Source organism: Stegodyphus dumicola, chromosome 3 (genome assembly GCF_044657685.1).
Source record: "Stegodyphus dumicola isolate Sdum_Otavi_A_Nest chromosome 3, ASM4465768v1".
NCBI classification, from domain to species: Eukaryota; Metazoa; Arthropoda; class Arachnida; order Araneae; family Eresidae; genus Stegodyphus; species Stegodyphus dumicola.
Genome location: NC_140770.1, coordinates 94,298,700 through 94,320,359, shown reverse-complemented (window position 1 = coordinate 94,320,359; position 21,660 = coordinate 94,298,700). Strand labels below are relative to the sequence as shown.

General features: G+C 32.4%; 1 protein-coding gene across 1 annotated transcript; it reads right to left on the bottom strand.

Annotated features, from left to right (window-relative positions):
- Positions 1–876: 876 nt before the first annotated feature.
- Snx21 (Sorting nexin 21) lies at positions 877–19,994 on the bottom strand. The gene is made up of 3 exons (XM_035366297.2): positions 19,502–19,994; positions 10,198–10,322; positions 877–4,629 (listed from the first exon to the last, which is right to left on the bottom strand). The coding sequence occupies exons 1-3, from the start codon at positions 19,647–19,649 to the stop codon at positions 3,928–3,930; spliced, it is 975 nt and encodes a 324-aa protein (XP_035222188.1). The 5' UTR covers positions 19,650–19,994; the 3' UTR covers positions 877–3,927.
- Positions 19,995–21,660: the final 1,666 nt, after the last annotated feature.

Genomic DNA, 21,660 nt, shown 5'->3' with positions numbered 1-21,660 from the left:
TGCATCATTTTCTTTAGACTCATGACATTCATTAGACCAATGCCTTCTTTTATACCGGCCCACCGCGGCCGAGCGGTAAAGTCGCTGAACACTGGTAGTTTGGTCCGAGGTTCTAATCCTGCGAACGGGCTGGCTGCATGAGTGTTTTCGTGGTTTTCCTCATGTGTAACGTGTATACGAGCCAGTTTCCCTTAGAAAGGCCTCCACGAAGGCATCCCTCCTTTTAGGCAGATAGCCCTCGAGGCTTTGCCATAATTAAATAACCTAACCTAACCTAACCTTCTTTTATACCATTCAGTGTCCTGGAATTTTGCAGAGCTACTCTTGCACAATCATCATTCTCGTAATACAGCTTTACCAGCAGAGCGTGGTCCTGCAGTGAAACACCCATGACGAACATTTGAGACGCAAAATGAGGAACAGCCTTGTACCTGGCAGTTTTATAACACTGAAATTTAACTAACATTTTAATTTACATCTTCTTCCGCTTACAGCACCATCTGTTTTGCCATATGCTTTCCGCCTTCTTCAATAACATTCCTTTCAAATTTGACATCATTTTCTTCAAAGGTTCTTTTTTTATAGCGTTTTGAAACTTAAAACTTTAATTATAATCACCTTGTATAAGATAAAATACTTATTTCAAGTAAAAAGAAACAAAATAATCTGCCATCATGTTGAGGAACATTTTTATTTAATTCAGATATTTATATAGTGGTAAATTACAGTATCACTAATTGTTCATTTTGAACTACATGTCAAGAGAAATATTGATTCATGCAATAAAAAATTATTCAGAATGTAAACTTAAAAAAGAATATATATTTAAAGTTTCCATTTTAGAACAAAATTTCTTAAGGAACTTAAACACAATCGTCTGCATTAAAATATTTTATTAAGCAAAAATTAGAATTGTAAATATTTAAAAAAAAATTGTGTATGAATATATTCAATAATCCATTAGTAAATAAATTATTATGTATACATATATATCACAAAGATAATTTTAAAAATAATTTTCTTTTGAAATATACACATGTTGAGATTCCAGCATTTTATGTCATCACAAGCTAAAAATCTATGAATATTTCTATCCTCCTATGTATTATGGTATGTTAATAATTTAAGACCTTCATCAGTATCAGGAGAAACATATGTACATATAAAGACATTTTTTATACATTATCACAGCTGTAATACATTCCCATAAAGTACTAATGTTTCTCATTACATAAAAACTATTACATATATATACATAAAAGAAAATATTACCAAGCCTGAAATGACTTTTGGCAAGTAATGGGAAAAAAGTTTTCTAAACTTTAATCAGAAAATGTTTGTGTCTCCTATAAAAAGTGCATGTAAGACAAAAGAATTTTGAATTGTTTTCTAATTACATTAAACAAATTACAAAAATTCAATTTTTTCATAATACATTTAAATCAAAATGTATACATTCATTCCCTGCCAAATTAAATTTTCCTTGTTTCTTTAATAATTTTTAATATCAAAAATTATATCAGATAATATGCTTCATAAAAAAATCAATTCACCTTCACATTAAAAAAAAAATTAAAGAAATCTATGGTCTGAAATAGAAAAGATGAAATTATATATAAAGAAAGCTATTACTGAGCTTTGAATTTGATAAAAATAATCTTCAAATAGTTGAAAATACTAAAGTAAGTATAATTTTTAATTCATTACATTTGTTATGGCACTTAAAATGTGAAAATAACCAGAAATTGAAAATTAGCTTGGAATAATCTGACAATATTATTAATCAAACTGTCTCAAAGTCAAATTCAATACACTGGTATGACACAATTATGCACATGGTTAAAAATGATAATGAATAGTGAAAATATGTGATTTTTTTAAAATGAATGTAAAAGGTCAGATAAATGAGAAAATGACGCAAATAGCAAATTCTAGGAACATAACTGAAATGGCATTAGTTCATCTTTTAAAACATATCAAATATTAATCACTATAATATAGAAGTAAAACAAGTCTCTGGATTTGTACATTGGATTTAAAAATGTGTTCTAAGGGATGGAAATTCTAAATGATTCGGCTTTATTTCTCAGCTAAAGAAGTCCTCCTGCCTTAAACCTATATACAATTTCGTTAATGAACTGTAACTACAAGAGAATAATTCATCAAAAATAAATCATGGTAGCTTCTCAGAATTAGAGCTTAAAATTTAATATCATAAGATTTCACAAAGTAGAGTAATGTTCTTTTTTTTGCACAGCACATAAATTTGCTTCATGTCTCAACTACAGAATAAACAAGGATCTACCTGAATTTCTGTTATTTACTTTACAATATGAAACTGAATTAGGCTGGTCATGGGGACAAAAATATTCCAATATACACATGAAACTAATGCCCCAAAAAAGAGATAAGCATAAAATAAATTAAAAAAAAAAAAGGGCCACAAAGCTCAAAATAATATGTTCTGGCTGTAAATTAAAACATCACACAGATAATTTATATTTATTTTTTGGATTATTTTAAAAGTAATTTTTATTTACAATAAAACACTTACATACTAATAAAAAATTCATCAGAAATTAATGTCAACTTATATTTAAAGCACTTGGCAAGATTATATGCACATGATTATAAACTTAATAACAAGAAGAAATAGTCTAACATCAACATTATTTAATCTAAGCAAGCTGCTCTGATATGTTAGTTCTAAAAAATTAATACTTATAACCTTTTTATTAAAATTTAATAATTTATTATTATTGCATAAAATAACTTTATGCTATTTTCTCTGAGAATATACTCCAAAATTTATAACTTCTTCAGTTCTCACATTTTGAAACTACACTATAAATTCACAATTACTGGAAAAAATGCAAGTCTCTGTTCCATAAGATGAGCTCATTTCGGTCTATATATGCCTTTATATATATAGTGTGTATATTTCCAATTCATTTTCATATACATTTAAAAAAAGAATTTATACAAGCTTAACATATCACTAATTTAAGATTAATTATCATGCTTATATAAGGCTAAAAAGTGCATTTATTCACAAATTATCTTATGCACATAGTTTGGTCATAACAGATGCAGAATCAATAAACAGTCCGATACTAAATACCTAAATTGTTCTATATATTACTGATAAAAGAGAGTATTAGCTGTACAAGATATATACTTTGAGTATGTTATTAATATGAGAAAATATACTTGATAATGAAAGATAACTAAATATGAGTAAGACATAGGGCTAAGTGGTAATGGATAAAAAATATGAAATGCTAAATTAATTCATGTAACTCCTTTTTTACATATTTCATATCTTGAAAATTACAGGGTTCTAAATGAAGAGATAGATTAAAAAGCATGTATGAGTTGTGATACTAATATTTATTGTATTCTATATTTCAGTTAGTTATAATTTATTGCCTTCAGTACTATTCTTTTTTGCCTTGTACTTTACTATCCATGCATATTCTGTGCAGAATCAGAAGTTTCTAAATCAAATATTAAAATGTTAAGAGTAGAATATGCAAGTTTTTGAGTAATTATAACACTTGAAAATATTGTTTTGCTTAATTTAATCACAAGTACTGCACAGTTAATTTTTGAATTCTGCTGCATTTGTTTTTGCATCATTACTGAAATTATATAATTTTGTTAATATTTAATCTACTGTTATCTTCTTTAATAATGTATTAAATAAAAAATACAGTAAGAAATGCACATAAGCTATATAAAACAGCAGAAAAAATTGGAAATTACATTTCCACAAATACAGAATCTATGAAACAAATTAAATATACATTATTGTACTATAAGTTATTAAATAAATAACAAAAATAATTTAAATCTTTTATATTAAAAGATTCTGAAAGAGGTATATACATTATAATTTTTGTTTTATCAAAGATTCATCTCCTCATGTTATTTTTTCAAAGGACACTCCTGCATTTTCAGTGGACATTCTCGGTGTAAAACAAGTTCTAACAGTGTAGGCTGTTTATCAGTATTAATGCCTGATTGTTTTAATTCATACAATCGTTTTTCTAAACCCTTTTTATCTTTACCTACAGCCCACCACAACCTTACAGCTAACACCAACAGAGGTACAGTAAGCTCATTTCTTTCATGTTTAGCTGCAAATGTTAATGCAATTTCTGCATACTTTTGGGCTTCTGCTACATTATCTACAGCATTCAGACAAGCCACAAGAACACAGAGAGTGTAATATGTTGAAAAATGTCCTTCATCTAGAATCTTTTCTTGAACAAAATATATATTTTCCAGTAATACTGAAGAATCTTCGAACTGTCCCAATTTCATCATACTATGAGCTTCCTGTATTTCTCTGGTGTAGAGGAAATCTGCAAGTTCCAATGATTGTCGTAGCTCCCTAACAGAATAAGAAAAAGCTAGGAAGTGCTGGAAGGCAACACTTCTCTCAGTGATGACATCAGCTGTAAAGTTACCTAGAATAGCCTTTTTTGGAAAAGGAAAGTCCCCTAAGAGTGAGGGATACCTCTTCTTCAGAGTCTGAAATAAGCTCAAAAAATCAGAGTAGCGTCTTTCTAAGACACCAGGTTGTGTTTCAAGGCCAGGAGCTCTTTTTACTAAGATCGTATAACTCTGAAAAAATATTAATTATTAATTTTCAAATTAAAACTTATACAAAATAAATTAAAATTGATACAAAAATAATTTAATTGTTTTAATTAAAACAAATGATATGATTTAATATCATTGTTATCCAGTATTCTTTTAGAGAAATTATTCCAAACTATTTATACTTTCTTTTACTGTGCCTCATTTTATTTTGTTTTGCACATACTGTGCATTTTTGCACCAAAATCATACTACAGTTATTTACACATTCAGCATTTTGCCAATCACATTTACTCCTTCATATCTATCACATTCTGGTAATTCTTACAATACTTTGTTTTTATTTTTATTATAATACTAAAACTGATCCAAATTAAACATTCAAAATTTCAGTGATTAATGTTTTATTTGTTTAAGAATTTCCTAAATACTGTACTAGCCATTAAAATTGCTACACCAGGGAGGAAAGCAAATAGCAGAATATTATTCACTGTACATATACAAATTAATGGGAGAAAGACAAATTTGCAAGTAATATGGCATACACAGCATACAGAATTTAGTACACAGAGCTTCCACCTCTGGTAGCAACAATGGCTGTAATCTAAGCATCGAGTCAAACTGAGCTTGGATGACAAATACGGGTACTTCATTTTGTGCATCAGTCATAGTGGCTGGTGAATGATCGCCTGTCAGCCTCTTGGAAACCCAAACTGACATTTCACAATGGAACAGAGCTCTGGAAACCATCCTGGCTAGGGCAACAGTCAAACACCCCTGTATCGAGAAAGGTCAGGACAGCATGAGCAACATACGGTCATGCATTATCTTGTTAAAAGTAGGTAAAAAATGTAATGCTAGCTGTCCACAGTAGTGATTGTGCAAGCAAGAGATGATTGGAATGTAAGCCCATCCCATACCAGCACGCCCGGTGCCGGGCTCATGACAATAACAAATGCAAGCTAGCAATATTTGTTCCCCTTAGTGCTTCCACACAACATGGATGCTGTATGCAGAATCAGGATTCATCTGAAGAGATGACATGCTGCCATTCTTGTGTCCACTGCTGCCATCATTTGTTGCACTGCTATAGGTGTGCCTATCTCTGTTAGAGCTTCAAGGGAAGTTGCCATGCTGACAGTCAGTGGTGCTGCAGACATTGTTGCATTGTCTTGTGGACACTTATCATCCTGCACACCAGCCAAATTCCTGACTCAGGATATATGACATGAAGCATGTTTTCGAGAGAGAGATGACAACATGTCGGGCTGCTGATATCTTACATGGCATTCAGTATGGCTCTTCTGGACCCATTAATTCCATAGTCGCCTGACAGTCATGAGATCTCAACCAATACAAGCAGCAGTGTCATGGAATAATACACTGCAACCCTGATAAACCATGATCTTGCTGTGGTAAAATTCCGACATATGCTAGTAGGAGTTTCTCCTTCTTACACAAGGCATAACAACCTTTCTACATACAACCAGCATTCAAATGAGAAACCCACTGTGCAACTTGCTTTGTGCATATGTGCTGGAATTCTCATCATTTGCATATCCCAACATGAATATGTTTCATGTAAATTTGATGTCTATTACATGCTGCTTTTATGGTGTAGCAAATTTAATGGCCAGCAGTGTATATGCTAATTTACAAAAATGTTCCAATATTTTCATTGAAAAGTTCCATGTATTTATATAACATTTTTATATAAACTGCCTACTATACTGAAACAGGATTTCTAATCATCATCCCTCCAAGTAGGTAATGTGGCAGGCTAGTCATTTGTAAGTTCAAATATTCCTCCAAATCTTGCAAGTTTTATAAAGCTACCTTCCTGGGTTGAGATAGGAAAAAGCTTTGGGACACAGTTTAAAGCCACTGGACTGTGGCACCCTGGTTGAATTTCAACTTTCTGCTTAATACAGAGGTTGGATTTACTACCTCACTTGACAGGAGTAGATACAAAATGCATTGTTGTCATTTCTTGTACTACAAGTGAATACAGTTATTGAAGAGCAACAAGTTGATATTGTTATATTAAAGTTATCAAAACATAGATGTGAAATTTTTCCGAAACAGACAGAGTAAAAGATCTTAATTCTTTGAAACACTAATATTCCTTAGCAAGGGTATCTTGATTAATACTTTTTGCTGGTTGAAATTACTTTTACTCACACCCAAAATGTAGCCTAAATTTAACTATTGCTAAATTAAAATTTTAATATAATTAGTCTTAAATAAATTTTCCATTTGTAATATAAAACAATATTTTTATCACATTTTATTGCACTATTAAACTGTAAGTTTTTCTTTATTGTTGTATTTTCTCAAATAATGTAGTTTTGTAGTATAAATATCACAATGAGAACTAGATTCTTGCCTTTGACATTTCATTTTCTATTAAAATACATTAAGCATTTTTTGCTTCAACTTCCATCATTCTGTTACATAAAAAAAAAAAAAATACTCAAATAGATAAAATTTATTAATTTTTTTAAAATTTTAAATATTGAAATATAGTATAGTGTCTATTGATATACATTTAATGTTATTACTCTTCATTTATATCTCACATGAGATTCTTCACAAAATATTAAAGAGTTGTGCTGAATTCTGCTTACATTTCTGCACACACAAATTCAAAATTTTACAGTCAAGAATATTTTATGAATAAAACATAAACGTTTCAATGACTACAGATACTCAGTGAAAAACTTCTAGTGTACTATAATGTTTTGAACAAATCCTTTTCCAATTTACAATCAGAAAACCTACTGAATCTGTTCCTAAATTCTTTCAATGTCTGCTGCTATCCAGAAGCAAGTAGTTTCCTCCAGTTGCTTGGTATATCAAAGATGAAAATGAGTTAAAAAAATGAACATAAACTAACTCCAGCTGGAAAACATGTTTTCAAACAAATTTTAGTTTTTCTGCTGCACTGAATTATCCTAATTATTATTTTTGATAAAATTTGAGATTTTGCAAAGTGTTCTACATGTAAAATACTGCATGTACCATATATGTAATGCTATTTGTTTTAATGCATGTTATTACCATATAGCTAGAAGCAATATTTTATTGCATACAATTTCACCTGGCCATCTCTTAATGCAGGAATCAGTAAAGCATTCCATTAAAATAGGTGTGTTTGGTTTTCCAAGTTTACAATATTTGCAACAGCCTGGTTATGCATAAATATGCATTTTTTTTTTTTTTTTTTAAATTCCCATTACCAAGACACACCTTTCCTTTACACTCATAATCTAATCCAATTAAATAATTATTAAATATAAAACCTCTTGAAAGTAAAATATATTATAATAATTATATTTCAGAAAGTTACATGATAAAAAAAGGTTCGCTGTAATTTTTCTTTGAAAATAATTTGGAACAGATCTCTCAGTATGGTTTTCTGGGAGTTTCTTCACAGATATATATTACAAAATATGGACAGTTCTGTTTCTGATTTCTTGAAAAAATTATGCAAGCAATATGTTAGTATAATCAAGAAGGAATTACTGTTATATACTTGTCAGCATAGGAAAAAATAGTAGCACAGTTGTAATTTCACTGACTATATATGTTAATGAATATTCTGCTTGTACAAAGTTTTTATTATCTATGGTAAGCCTCTCCAAAATAATTATCATATATAACACGCACAGTAGAATTCTAAATGTTTAGTCATAACCCATCATATTCCAAAACTGCCCTTTTATCTATTTACAGATATATACAATAATGATAAATATACTATATATATTTTTATCATTATCACTTCCCTGAAACGAAGCCTAAAAAATTATCATTATATCATGATAATTATTTCGTTTCAGGGAAGTAATACTTTTGCATAATTTTAAACTTCTGATTCAATCCTTTTTTATGTGCATTTTATAAGACAAATTGCTTTGCCCTATGTTGCTCACTTGAGTTACACATTTACATGCTAGAAACATACATGCAGATTTTGGACTAGAAGTGCAAAAAGCACTTTGCTGGAAATATCTGGCAAAGACACAAAATGGTAAGAATACTATGTTAACCTAATATTATCAGTTATGAAAATAAGGACTTAATATTAAAATAAAAAATGAAAACTGTAAATTTATCTTATTCATAGGTAGCAAGATATTTCAAATGACAAGATGTTAAAAAGTTTTTCAAATGATAGAGAGATTGTAAGTGTTTAGATATGTCAATTTTGTCATAATTATTAATAAGAATGAATTTGTATCAGAAATGTATAACTGAATACATTTATGATACAAGTACAGACGTAATTTGTTGAAATATAAATTATTGGTACTTTTCCATTTCGCCGGCGCAAATCTCACCAAGCGGACTTTATTGGCGACAACACACAGTATACACATAAAAAATATAGACAAATGTTAGTTCTAAGAATTTTTTTATTTTAAATGTATAAACATTTAAATGTCATTTAAAATTTTGTATAAAAGCCAATCAATTTCCAAAAAGACATTAATTTAAGAATTTACTATACTTTCATGGTAAAACATCCTGATTCGCCGGTTCACATCACATGACCCCAGGTGATCTCATTTCACGTAAAGTACACTACAAAAATTTAATTCTCTCAGTAAATTATCTACATTAATTTCAAGATAAATCTTAATTTGGAATACAAGTTTAAATGCAAGAATTATTTCAGTTTGTAAAATTTCAATAGCTTAATCAGAAATTATGTAAAACCACAGTGCTTTACTTTGCTAGTGCATTCAGATTAGAATTGATGAATTTAACCTTTGCCTTTTCTATATTTTTGCCATCGGGTGAGCGGTATGATAGCATCCTAATTCACATAATTACCGCCCACGAACGCCACCAGCGGCCGAGCGGTAACGTCGCTGAACACTGGTAGTTCGGTCCGAGGTTCGAACCCCGCAAACGGGCTGGCTGCATGGGTGTTTTCGTGGTTTTCCCCATGTGTGAGCCAGTTGCCCTTATAAAGTCTTCCACAAAGGCATTTCTCCCTTAAGGCAGATATCCCTCGAGTGCTTTGCCGTAATCTAATAAACCAAACCAAATGCCCACGAATCACCTTAGGGCATAAAATTGAACTATCTGGTAAAAATTCTATGTGATTGTATGCCAGTATTGAAAGGAACAATCAATCTGATAAGAAATGGCTGTGACTTCTTTTGAAAATGAGATGTAAAAGGTTACCAGCAAGGATATTCCATTTGGCATTGGTTGTACCATTACTGGCGACTTTATCGCCTGCGCCGGCAAAACAGAAAAGTACCAAATTATCTATAACACATCATAAGAACTCATTATAAACTGACCTCTCTTATTTCTAACTTAGTAAGAAATGTTCAGCTTTTCTTAATTCATTATTGTTCTGTAATGCTCTTAAAGCATACTGTAAAGTCAAAGTATATTGGATTTTGATTTGATGATATTTTTAGTATTAGCCATCTAAACAATTTTCCTAAAATTCACCAACAGTTTACAAATGCAACAGCAGTCTTTCCAATGAATCAAGGGAAAATTCCAGAGAAATATAATCTGGTAGGCATTAAAGAAAACAAGCATTGTGTGAACAAGAATTTAACTCACCACATATTTCTTTTTTGCATCAGTGACTGTTTTTGCAGAAACGATTTCAAATGTAACACGCTGAGATGCTCTTCTAGGCGATAATTCAGATCCAACTGAAGAACCAGAAATACCTGACCATGAACCTATTATAAATAAGATATTAAAAAGCAATGTTGTTAATCAAATGAGTCTTGCAAAAGCATATAAAGAATTTACTTTCAGAACTCTAACCCAACACATTGAATATTCATATGATGGGCTAGCTGTGCTACAGGCATTATAGATCTGTAAAACATAAATACCAAACAGCATCAATTATATGAACTCACTGGAAATGAGAAAAAATTAAATAGTCAGTTCTCATACTCTTCAAAACAGTTATTTGTGAATATCATATTATTTATTAAAACTAAATACAAATATGTTTTCAAGCATTACATTTTTTATTTTTATATTAAATTACACTTTAAAAAAAAAGAAAGAGGGGGAAATGGCAAATGTTGCTGCTGTTTAAAGTATGCAGGCTTTTCTTGATTCGTTAATCTTTCTTTCATTTTTCTGTTTCATTAAATAAAGCTTTTTTTTTTCATAACAGTATTTTGAGGTTGTTTGTGTACTACAGTAGGGAACAATTTGTAACTGTTTTTGAGTTGAATAGGCATGTTGATTTCAAAACTGTAGATAATTTTTTCCTACCACATCAAGTTTTTTTCTCTACACCTTATGTGAATGTGACCAACCTCTGCAGCATCTAAAGTGGATCACAGGAGTACTATTGCTCTCCTATTGGCTGACATAAATCAACAGGAATGATGGCTGGGTGAATGATGTTGTAGAAGACGACCAGCAACAGGTGTATAACTGTCTATACTAATTCAGTTATGCCTGAGATACTGTAGTGAAATGTTGTGTGTTGCTCTGATATAGTAAAGAACATTCCGATGTGAAGTCCAAGTTCTTGTTTGTATTGTTAAAATTGGCAGTGCTTAATTTTTATTTATATATTACATGAAACCTTTCCTTATGTCTACCTCTAATAATTCACATCTTAAGTGCTTAAACAGCCCTGATTCATTTTGTTATACATATGGAAGTTTTACCATTCCTGGTCAAAGAACAACATCAGTACATTTGTCAAGCAAGCCTATTTTAAAGTAAATACTGGCGATCAAGATAAATCATGGGCACCTCACTAAGTGTGCAAGCAGTGTGTTGAGAGTTTATGGATGTGGATGAAGGGTTCTAAATTCCCATTTGGTGTATCTATGATTTGGTAAGAGCCCAAAGATCATTCAAGTGATTGTTACTTATGTATAGTGAAAACTTCAGAATACAACAAGAAAAACAAATGTAAAATAGAGTATCCTATTTTACCATCAGGCTATACACCTAGGGCCTCACTCAGCTCAAATCCCAGTGCCAGTTTTCAAAGAATTATCCTCTTTGGAAATACAGGAATATGATTCTGTTGAATACTGAATTGACCCCAGTGCCAAAGATCTGCTCGTACGTGATTTGACGAGCATAAGATTTGGGACTATTCAAAAAAGCTTCAGAGCAGTTAGAATCAAAAAGAACAAACCTGCTTGAAAAAGGAGCTAAAGTATACTATTTTTGATAAAGAGAAAGTGTGTTCCTGCAATACTTTCGAAGTCATGACGGATTTGTGTATTGCTATGACTCAAGGGATGGTTTAACCCTTTCTGGCACGCTACCTTTCAAAGTTGGAATTTTGATATTAAAAAAAGGTAGGCAGTCTAATTAGGCCTAGAAGAGTACACAAGTAAAATTTTGTGAAGATAGCACTTATCATTTTAATTCTGTGGGAGTGGCACACTGATTGAATAGAGCTCCAAAAAGAGTGCTGAAACAAGCATTGTTGTCAATGAACTGACCGATGAGATGCGGAGAAACAAAGAATACAGACTCTCAGTTGTCCTAGATTATCGGTGAGCCTGGTCTGGGCACACTTAGGGTTCGCCATTTGATTTTAGGCAAGATTTCGAGGTAAAAATTTATAATATAGAATAAGGAGATTAGCATACAGCCAAAAAAATAACATACAAATTTCTTTTCAAACAATTTCTTTTATACCCTAAAACACATCTGGAAGATTTCATTGAAAAATGAGGGTCTTAAAAAACTAAACATGGCTAAAATATATGGACCGGTTTGTGTTAAGCTGCCATCTACTATAAATAAAGAAGGTTCAGAGTAGCCTATAAATCCTTTTTCATTCAATTTTTCTGTGCGTACAAAAGGAAATTTTTAGGTATGCCGCAAATGGTTAATGGAAGAGGTGGGAACTTTAGCCTATAACTCAATGGCGATTATTCATCAAATAGCTATAAGTGAAGCTTAAAATGTGTCCTCCTCCACAACGGAAATTTATCTGATGCAGTCCCAATAGACCAATCAGTTTGTTTGTGTGAAGAACATAAAGACATAAAAAGACTCATTGATATGTTGCGATATCCCATGCACCAATGGATCATCTGTCTTGATATTATAATAGTCTGCTTCCTTTTTACACCAGCAATGCAGCCAGCCCTATTTTTTGTGTATGTGGGTCAGCAGAGCTTGTGAAAAACATTGGATGCATTCGAATTAGCTGCCAAGATCTGACCTGAAACCTGGTGATCTAAAAAAAACACAAAGAACATTATATTTCCACCTCTACATATAAAACTGAATCTCATGAAGCAATTTATTAAAGTTTTGGCAAATAAAGGAGACTGTTTCAAGTATCTCATTTCAGCATTTCCTAGCTTACAATTTGAAAAGATAAAGTCTGATGTGTTTGAAGGTCCACAGATTCAGCAACTCTTTAATGATGAATATTTCATCGGAACAATGATAGAACTTCAAAAGAATACTTGGTTGACATTCAAAGACTTGGACACGAGCAAAGAATTACAGTAAAATTGTTCAGCAACTTTTGAAGAGCTTCAAAGTGCTTTGTAGCAGCATGAGTATCTAATTGCATTTTTTACAGAGCCATCTTTATAACTTCCTGGAAAATCTTGAAGTAGTCAGTGATGAGCACAGTGAATGATTTCAACAAGATTTGAAGGTTATGGAGGAAAGGTACAAAGGTAGATAGATTTGTACAATGTGCAGAAAAAAAAACGGGGGGTACAGTTCTATATCTCCCATTCTAATGGGTCCATTAATGAAATTCAACTTGCATTTTCCATGTCTCGAAAATGTCTCGGACTTAGGATATATACAGTCAAAAGTCGTTAATTCGGACACCCATAATCCGGACCTCAAAGCTACAAGCTTTCTGCGTAAGACCTTTATGGCTGCGAATATGCGTGTGCGCATGCGCATAATACGTTTACGCATGCGTGTTTAATGTATAACGGACGGTATAAGCTAAGCTAAAATTATCTAATTCAGTTAATGTTGCAGACTGCATTGTTCCTTAATCTTTGAATTGGATCCGGCTTATTATTTTTTGCAAACCGTTAGAACAATTTTATAAAAGTAAGCTTGAACTTTCAATTATGCCAAATAGAATTTCTGATATATATTTACTAATATGTAAAGGATCTACAAAACGAAAGTATGTTTTGAAGTCCATTAAACAAAAAGTGGAATTGCTGCAAAAAACGGAAAAAGTTTCTCTAACCATTTCGAAATCTGTTTCACAATTTCACGCTGCTCTGGGGGGGGGGACGCCGCGGCACGCAATGAATTGGAAGTTGATCTGTCAGCACTATCCTTATCTTCAGGGCAGATGTTTTTATTTTATTTGGCTTATAATTCCTTACTAAATGTAGTATTTCATCTCAATGTACTCCATCTTTGATATGATTTAAATCAAATTCCTTGTCATTATAATTCGCTTCCGATAGTGAAGAAAGTGAGGTCTTCACTATCTAATCTTTGGATTATGGTAACTTGGCAATTTTTTTGTGAAAATTTGGTGACCAACCCTGCTAGTTTTTGTTTGGACGGCATTTTGTTTTCACGAAGTAAAGGCATGTTTTTTTTTTTTTTTTCCTTTTTTTACTCAACATTTTTTCCTGACAATCTGCTAGCCGAATTACGCTTATGCTAGAGCTTTTATGGAACAAAAGTGCTTAATCATGATGATTAGGTGCGAAATTGGGAGAAAGTGCAGAATCGCAAACTGCTTGCCGCGTTTTTAAGAATTGCACAAACACGGTATCCATGTACACGTCGACCTATTTTCACTTTAAAAAAAATCCCAGAATTGCATAAAAATGGCATTGCGCACACTCTTGACTTTATCCATGTACACTGCTAAAGTCCTAGCTAGTAACCTTTATCGCCTCACCAAAATGTCGCCAAACTACCTGTTACCATATTCCAAAGATTAGCCGAAAGTGACACAGAGGTTATTGAAAACGAAAAAATTTTGATTGACAAATTAGTCGGTATTCTCGACACAGCAGTTATAGGACTTGAACAGCAGAACTTCATAACTGAAGAAAAAATTATGTCTGTTTATAGAATTAAAGAGAAAGTATTATCACATAAAACGAAGCAACTTAAACAACTTACATTGAAAGAAATGTTTAATAAAGTAAACAAATAAATATTAAGCTTTTTTTTTGCAAATTTTGATACCCTTTAGATCATAATTGTTCTTTATTTCATAAATTACGGTTTCATATTTTTAATTTTATAATTTCTGCATGCCATCTTACCAGATTTAAACTGATCATCTATAATCCGGAAAAATCGATAATCTGGAATCGTCGAAGTCCCGACGAATCTGGATTAACGACTTTTGATTGTATTAGATTTGTATATAGCACTGTTCTAATATAGGTATTTTGACACAAAATCAGACATTTCTGAAATGACATGCCAATTGTTTTCCATATTTCGATTCTACGACTCAAATTATGCCAAACTGCTCAGTTTTGTTAAAATCGCATGAGAAGTTTTTCAAAAAACAGCACTCAAAATTTTAGCTCCTCAATGTTAATTCAGTTTAGTATATACAGTCAAAAGTCTTTAATCCAGACGTCCATAATCTGGAATGACCTATAATCCGGATCTCAAAGCTACAAACTTTCTGCACATGCGCATATGCATTTACGTATGCGCATAATACGTTTACGCATGCGCGTTTAATGTATAACGGACGGTATAAGCTAAGCTAAAATTATCTAATTATCTATTTCAGTTAATGTTGCAAATTGCATTGTTCCTTAATCTTCTAATTGGATCCGGCTTATTATTTTTTGCACACTGTTAGACCAATTTTATAAAAGTAAGCTTGAACTTTTGATTATGTCAAAAAGAATTTCCGATTCTGGAGCTGCCAAAGGATCTACAAAGCGAAAGTATGTTTCGATGTCCATCAAACAAAAAGTGGAATTGCTGCAAAAAAATGGATAAAGGCATATCCTTTGTTTCTCTAACAATTCTGAAATCTATTTATCAATTTCACGCTGCTCTGCGGAGGGGGGACGTTGCGGCGCGCAATGAACTGGAAGTTGATCTGTCAGCACTATCCTTATCTTCAGGGCAGATGTTTTTATTTTATTCGGCTTATAATTCCTTACTAAATGTAGTGTTTCATCTCGATGTACTCCGATATGATTTAAATCAATTTCCTCGTCATTATAAATATCACGAATACACATAAAATACGTAGTTTTCTGGTTGCAATTTTCTAATTTCGACTATGCGTAATGTATGCTTTACGCATGCGAGCGTTGAAAGAAAAGTAAACAAATAAATATTAAGCTTTTTTTTTTCTTTTTTTTTTTTTTTTGTAAATTTTGATACCCTTTACTCTGATAAATATACTTTTATCAGAGTAAAGGGTTACTCTAATAAATATTTTGATTTTACTCTGATAAATATTTTGACTCTGATAAATATAATTGCTCTTTATTTCATAAATTACGGTTTCATATTTTTAATTTTAGAATTTCTGCATGCCATCCTACGAGATTTAAACTAATGATCTATAATCCGGAAAAATCGATAATCCGGAATCGCCGAAGTCCCGACGAGTCCGGATTAATGACTTTTGACTGTATGTGCTTTTTACAGAGTTTAAAGATTCACAAAATTTTCCTGCATTTTCGTGCAAATTTTTGTAATTCATAAGAAAATAGCAGTGTAGATGGATAAAGTCAAGAGTGTGCGCAATGCCATTTTTTGTGCAATTCTGGGATGTTTTTCTAAGTAAAAATAAGTCGACGTGTAAATGGTTTATGTGTATGTGCTATTCTGAAAAACGCGCAAGGAGTTTGCAATTGTGCACTTTTTCCCAATTTTTAAGTTAATATTTGTCATGATTAAGTAAATTTATAACATAAAATTCCTAGCATAATTGTAATTCGGGTAGTAGATTGTTGGGAAAAGTGTTCAGTAAATAAAAAGAAAAGAAACATGTCTTTACTTCGTGAAGACAAAATGGCGGCGAAAAAAAAATAGAGGGTTGCTGTAGCAGAGTTGGTTGCCAAATTTTCGCCAAGTTACCATAATCCAAAGATCAACCTAAAGTTGAAACCGAACACTGTGTACATGGTATTCTTTGAAATTTAATGTTGTTACGTTAATTTATTAAAGCAAGCTATGTGTAGTTCGTAGATTCTTTCACTGCCTAGATTGTGCAATTCGTAGATGTTTTTTAAAGTTGAAACAGAATGCTGTGTACATGGTATTCTTTGAAATTTATTGTTGTTAATTTATTAAAGCGAGGTGTACATAGTTCGTAGATTCTTTCGCTGCCTAGATTGTGCAATTTGTAGGTGTTTTTTTAAGTTAAAACATATCACTGTGTACATAGATTCTTGTCAAATATTTTTGGTTAGAAACTACATCTTTGCTATCTAAATTTTTTGTTTTTGTTTCAGATTTTTAGCTTAAATTGTGTGTTCAAAACGTGGTTTTGGAATGTGCGAAAACCACATTTTTGGAGACATTTTAGGCTTAAAGTTCGAATTGTAGACAAAAAATTTAGATAGTAATATGGCACTGTGAAGTTTCTCGCCAAAAATATTTGACGACTTGAGGACACATATAAGAGTATTTTCAAAAGAGCTTATTTTTAGTCATATGTGATACAATACTATCGTGTGCAAAAATATGAGAATTTGCATATTATATCGAATTTCTGAAAAACTAATGGACAGGTTTTAATGAAATATGGTATGAATATACATTTATAACAGAGAAAAAAGATGTACCATTCAAAAGTCATTTTATGTACACAAGATTATCAGTAAAGCTCACAGTGTCCAAAATCCTCATTTTAATATCAAACAGCAAATGAGTCTAAGATGGGCTATGGTACCTTCTCACATCCAGACAGGTCATGCAAGATGATAGATTACTGGACAGGAAGCAATTTTAAAGCTCCTATGGCAACTAATCCCACTCCTGCAACAAGACATTTCCAACTCCGGGATTCTTTTCGGAGTTGAAAATGAGATGAAATTTCCCTCCCAAGAGTGTCCCAGACACAGGGTTAAGTTCATAACATTTGGAAGCCAATCCATATCCTCACTTCCCAGGTAATCGTCAGCCAGCTCAGCACTATGCAAATGAGCATTGCATCTATTAACAGGAACAGTGGACCAACTGCACCCCTGAAAAGTCAAACATAGGGCTCTAAGATCTCCTCTCGATATTTCAGTCAGGATAGTCAGGAAGTCTTTGTCAAACACATGCAGGGGGTGTGTGGCTGCCCAATATAGTGTCTGCCCGAATCTTTGAACCTTCCATCACCGTAATAAACCTTTTCCCTGATGAGCAAGGGATGATAACATGTTCCAGACTCTTTCCAGATACAGGTACGCCAAGAATTAACGTCTAGGTTGAATCTTGACTCATCTGTAAAAAGCACAGTATTCCATTAAAGTGTGATCCAAGGTACATGTTATCTGTTCATGCTAGATGCTCTCTTTGGTGTGCTGCAGTGAACAAACCTATCTCATGAAGCCTTTGGACAACTGTAGACTATGAAATTTGGATTCCAATGCCAATATACAGCTGATGTGAGAGCTGTGAAGCTATAGCAGTTTTATGTCATTGCAATGAAAGAGTCAAATAATGATAATCGTTCGTCATTATGGATCTTGGTCAACCTTGTCTAGGTCTTCTCCATATGGATCCAATGTCTTGAATTTCTTTCCACAAATTGCAGGCAACAATGGGCATTACATCGAGCTTTGTAGCCACTTGCGTTTCTGATTGCCCTGCATCCAGTTTACCAACAATTCTCCATCTCATTATACCTTCTATTTGCTCGTGGCTACTCATTTTACCTGATACCTTATAAAATTTACCGAAGCCTTGGAAGAAATACAGCAAATGCCACAGAGGAGTACAAGCCCACAAGTCGCCAAAAACCCCTATGCATCATATCTATATCTTCTCCACAAACACAGCTCCGCAGACATGCATATGTACAATGACGTATTCAACTTAAGCGTATTTGCATAATTCTTCCGTGGTATAATTAGTACCTTTGGTTCAATATGTTTCATATAAATAGACATAATTTGCAAATTCTCTTAATTCTGCATATGAGTGTAGAGTAATGGAAATAAAAGAACAGTAACAGTACATTAAAAACAGAATTCAAGGAACAATAGAAACAACACATGCAATCATATTCAATTTAGTCACATATAATCATGAATATTGTGATAACTAAACAAATTATTTTTTCATTATTCAGTACATTTATCTTAAGAAATTTAAATTTAAAAAAAAATTAAACAATAAGTTACCTAGTAAACCAAATAACCCTACACAGATTACAAGAATAGCAATTTGAGATACGAAATATGCATGATTTTCTTAAGTAAAGTTAATATTTCTCAAAATCTAATAGCAGTATTATGTGTCGTTCCTTTTTAAGGGAAATATGTCTGAAGGGTTGTATAAATTTATATTTTTCACTATTGCCACACTTAATTAACATTATTCTCTTTTAGGGGCTGTAAAAATATTTACTTTTATATCAAAAACTTTTGTGATAAATCTATTTAGAAAGTAAACATAACAGTATCAAGTATTTAAAATACAAATGTAAATCAAACTAAATATAAATATTAAACTTACATAATTCAGAATAAATGCCCATAAAGTGGCACAAAATCTGGATATTTAACAAAAGAATGCTTACTTAAAAGTACACACGTGGGTTATTAGCACGTGTTAATGAAAAGAAATAATATTACAATAATTAGTTATCCGATTCTTTTTTGAACTCGTTACCTTACATAAACATTCCTAAATAATTAGGAAATCCATATTTTACCACTAAACCTATTATTTGCTTCTCATTTTTCTAAATATCGCAGTCAAAATAACTTACGAAATTTCTCAGTTGATGATCCAGCATTTTCTCCATCATTAAAGGTCAATTTACCACCAACAATTTCTGTTAGCCCCGAATCATCGAAATCATCATCTAGTGATGAGGTTTTTTCTTCTTCTTCATTAGTTAATAAACGACCAAACATAATTCAATGATCAAAATTTGTATCTAATGAATAATTTATACAATGCAGTTCATCCACAATGAAGCACGAAAAGCAAATAAGTTTTCTATCTGTTCCGATCGCTCATCTGAAGATACTAATTTGACATTATCACATGAGTTAAAATGTAAATATACGATAATCTTATGATTCACAGACACACGATTTACATCTGCAGCAGATTACAAAAACCAAGGAAAAAAACATCACACAAATAAAGTATGTTGCCAAAAAAGAAACAAAACTTCTTATAAAATTTTGCATCCAACTACAGTTGCCAGCATGCACTGTGTTATTTCAGGAGTTATAGGGGTCTAGTCTGGACACCGGTCGAGATCGATATCGGAAAACCAGTCGGGATTCTCTTTCCACTCGACAGCAGAAGGGAGAGCGAGTCTGGCCCCTTCAAATTCCGTCGGCGGAAAGTGAAGTGGAAATTCAGTGCGGAAGTGACGTTTATAGCAACTAGTCTATCTCACCTCTATATTGCTCCAGGCTCAGAGGAAGGGGCTAGTTTGTTGTCAAAGGGGCTGTTTCGCACGTGCTTATTACTGAGGATGGCGGTAGAAAAAAAAATTCGAGTTCGAGTAAATGGTGAATTTTTCGAAAAAATACGCTGCTGGATTTAGTAAAGAGAATGGAAAAAGAAATGGGGAACGTTAATGGATATTTTAAACGCAGAAAGAAATGGCCTTTTCAAAACTTCAGGTATGTGAAGAAACGTAAACATAATTTTACGTATGATCTTTTGCAAAATGGAAATTTTCTAAAAGGTTACATGTTTGTAAACTATTTGTTAACAGGAATTTTATGATTAAAATACATTATTTTGTCTGGAAAGGTTATGCAACAACGTCATAAGTCAAATCATCGAAATATAGCACCGCGTACGCGTGTTTAATAGTCCTAATGAATTTGAATCAAAAAAAATTTTAATTTTTAACAGCCCATGATTATATCAATAATTTTATTTATTCAGGAATTATACCTATCACGTAGCTACAAATATACTATGTATCGTAGATACTAATAAGCAGTGAGTAAAAATATAACAAATATTTAACAAAAGTAATAGTAAGAAAAATAATTAAATAACTATAGGTTAAATTATAAAACATATTATCTTGCACACACACACGCATATATATATATATTAACATATGCAGTGAAAGGAAATTGCAATACATATTCCTATTTATACCCTTTTAAATCGATCTCACCAGTGACCGTGTGGTAAAATCAATGAACACTGGTAGTTCGGTCAGAGGTCCGAATACTGCGAACGGGTTTGTTGTATTACCAAAATATCTCTGATAACTAATATATCTGTCATTACCAACATATTTCTCGTAATTTCCAAAAGCATAAAAAATAAGGCATACAAAACCTGTTTTAAATAAATACAGGGGTTGGACAAAAATATGGAAACACCTTTAAAAAAACATGTTTCTTTGCTTAATATGGTGTAAGAAACCCGTTGGCATCCAAAACAGCTTGCAGTCTTCTCGGAATGGATAAATACAGTTCCTGTATGTTTGCCAAGGGAATATTATACCATTCTTCCTGCAAAACGGTGGCAAGTTCAGATAACGATGTTGGCGGTGGATAACGAGAACGCACTTTCCGTTCCAATGTAGACCACAAAGGTTCGATAATATTCAGGTCTGGTGACTGTGGTGGCCAAGGGAGATGGGACAACTCATCCTCGTGCTCAGAAAACCAGTCCTGGACAATGTGAGCTGTGTGAACAGAGGATGTGTCGTCTCGGAAGACACCATCACCATCGGGGAACAAAGTTTGTACCATGGGATGAACTTGATCGGCCAAAATGTTCACATAAGTCTTGGCAGTCATGTGCCCTGACACAGTTATCATGGGGCTAGCAGAGAACCACGATATGGCTGCCCGAACCATAACAGAACCCCCGCCATGTTTCACTCTTGGCAACATGCAGTCTGTATTATAGGCTTGAGATGGCGTTCTCCAGACGTAA

Bases quoted from the DNA above. Each gene is read 5' to 3' on its own strand.
- Snx21 (XM_035366297.2), bottom strand. From the start codon at position 19,649: ATGTTTGGTCGTTTATTAACTAATGAAGAAGAAGAAAAAACCTCATCA. The intron at 10,323-19,501 runs GTAAGTTATTTT...TATTTATAATAG, and splicing joins ATCATCAACTGAGAAATTTC to GTTCATGGTCAGGTATTTCT. The intron at 4,630-10,197 runs GTGAGTTAAATT...ATATTTTTTCAG, and splicing joins ATGCAAAAAAGAAATATGTG to AGTTATACGATCTTAGTAAA.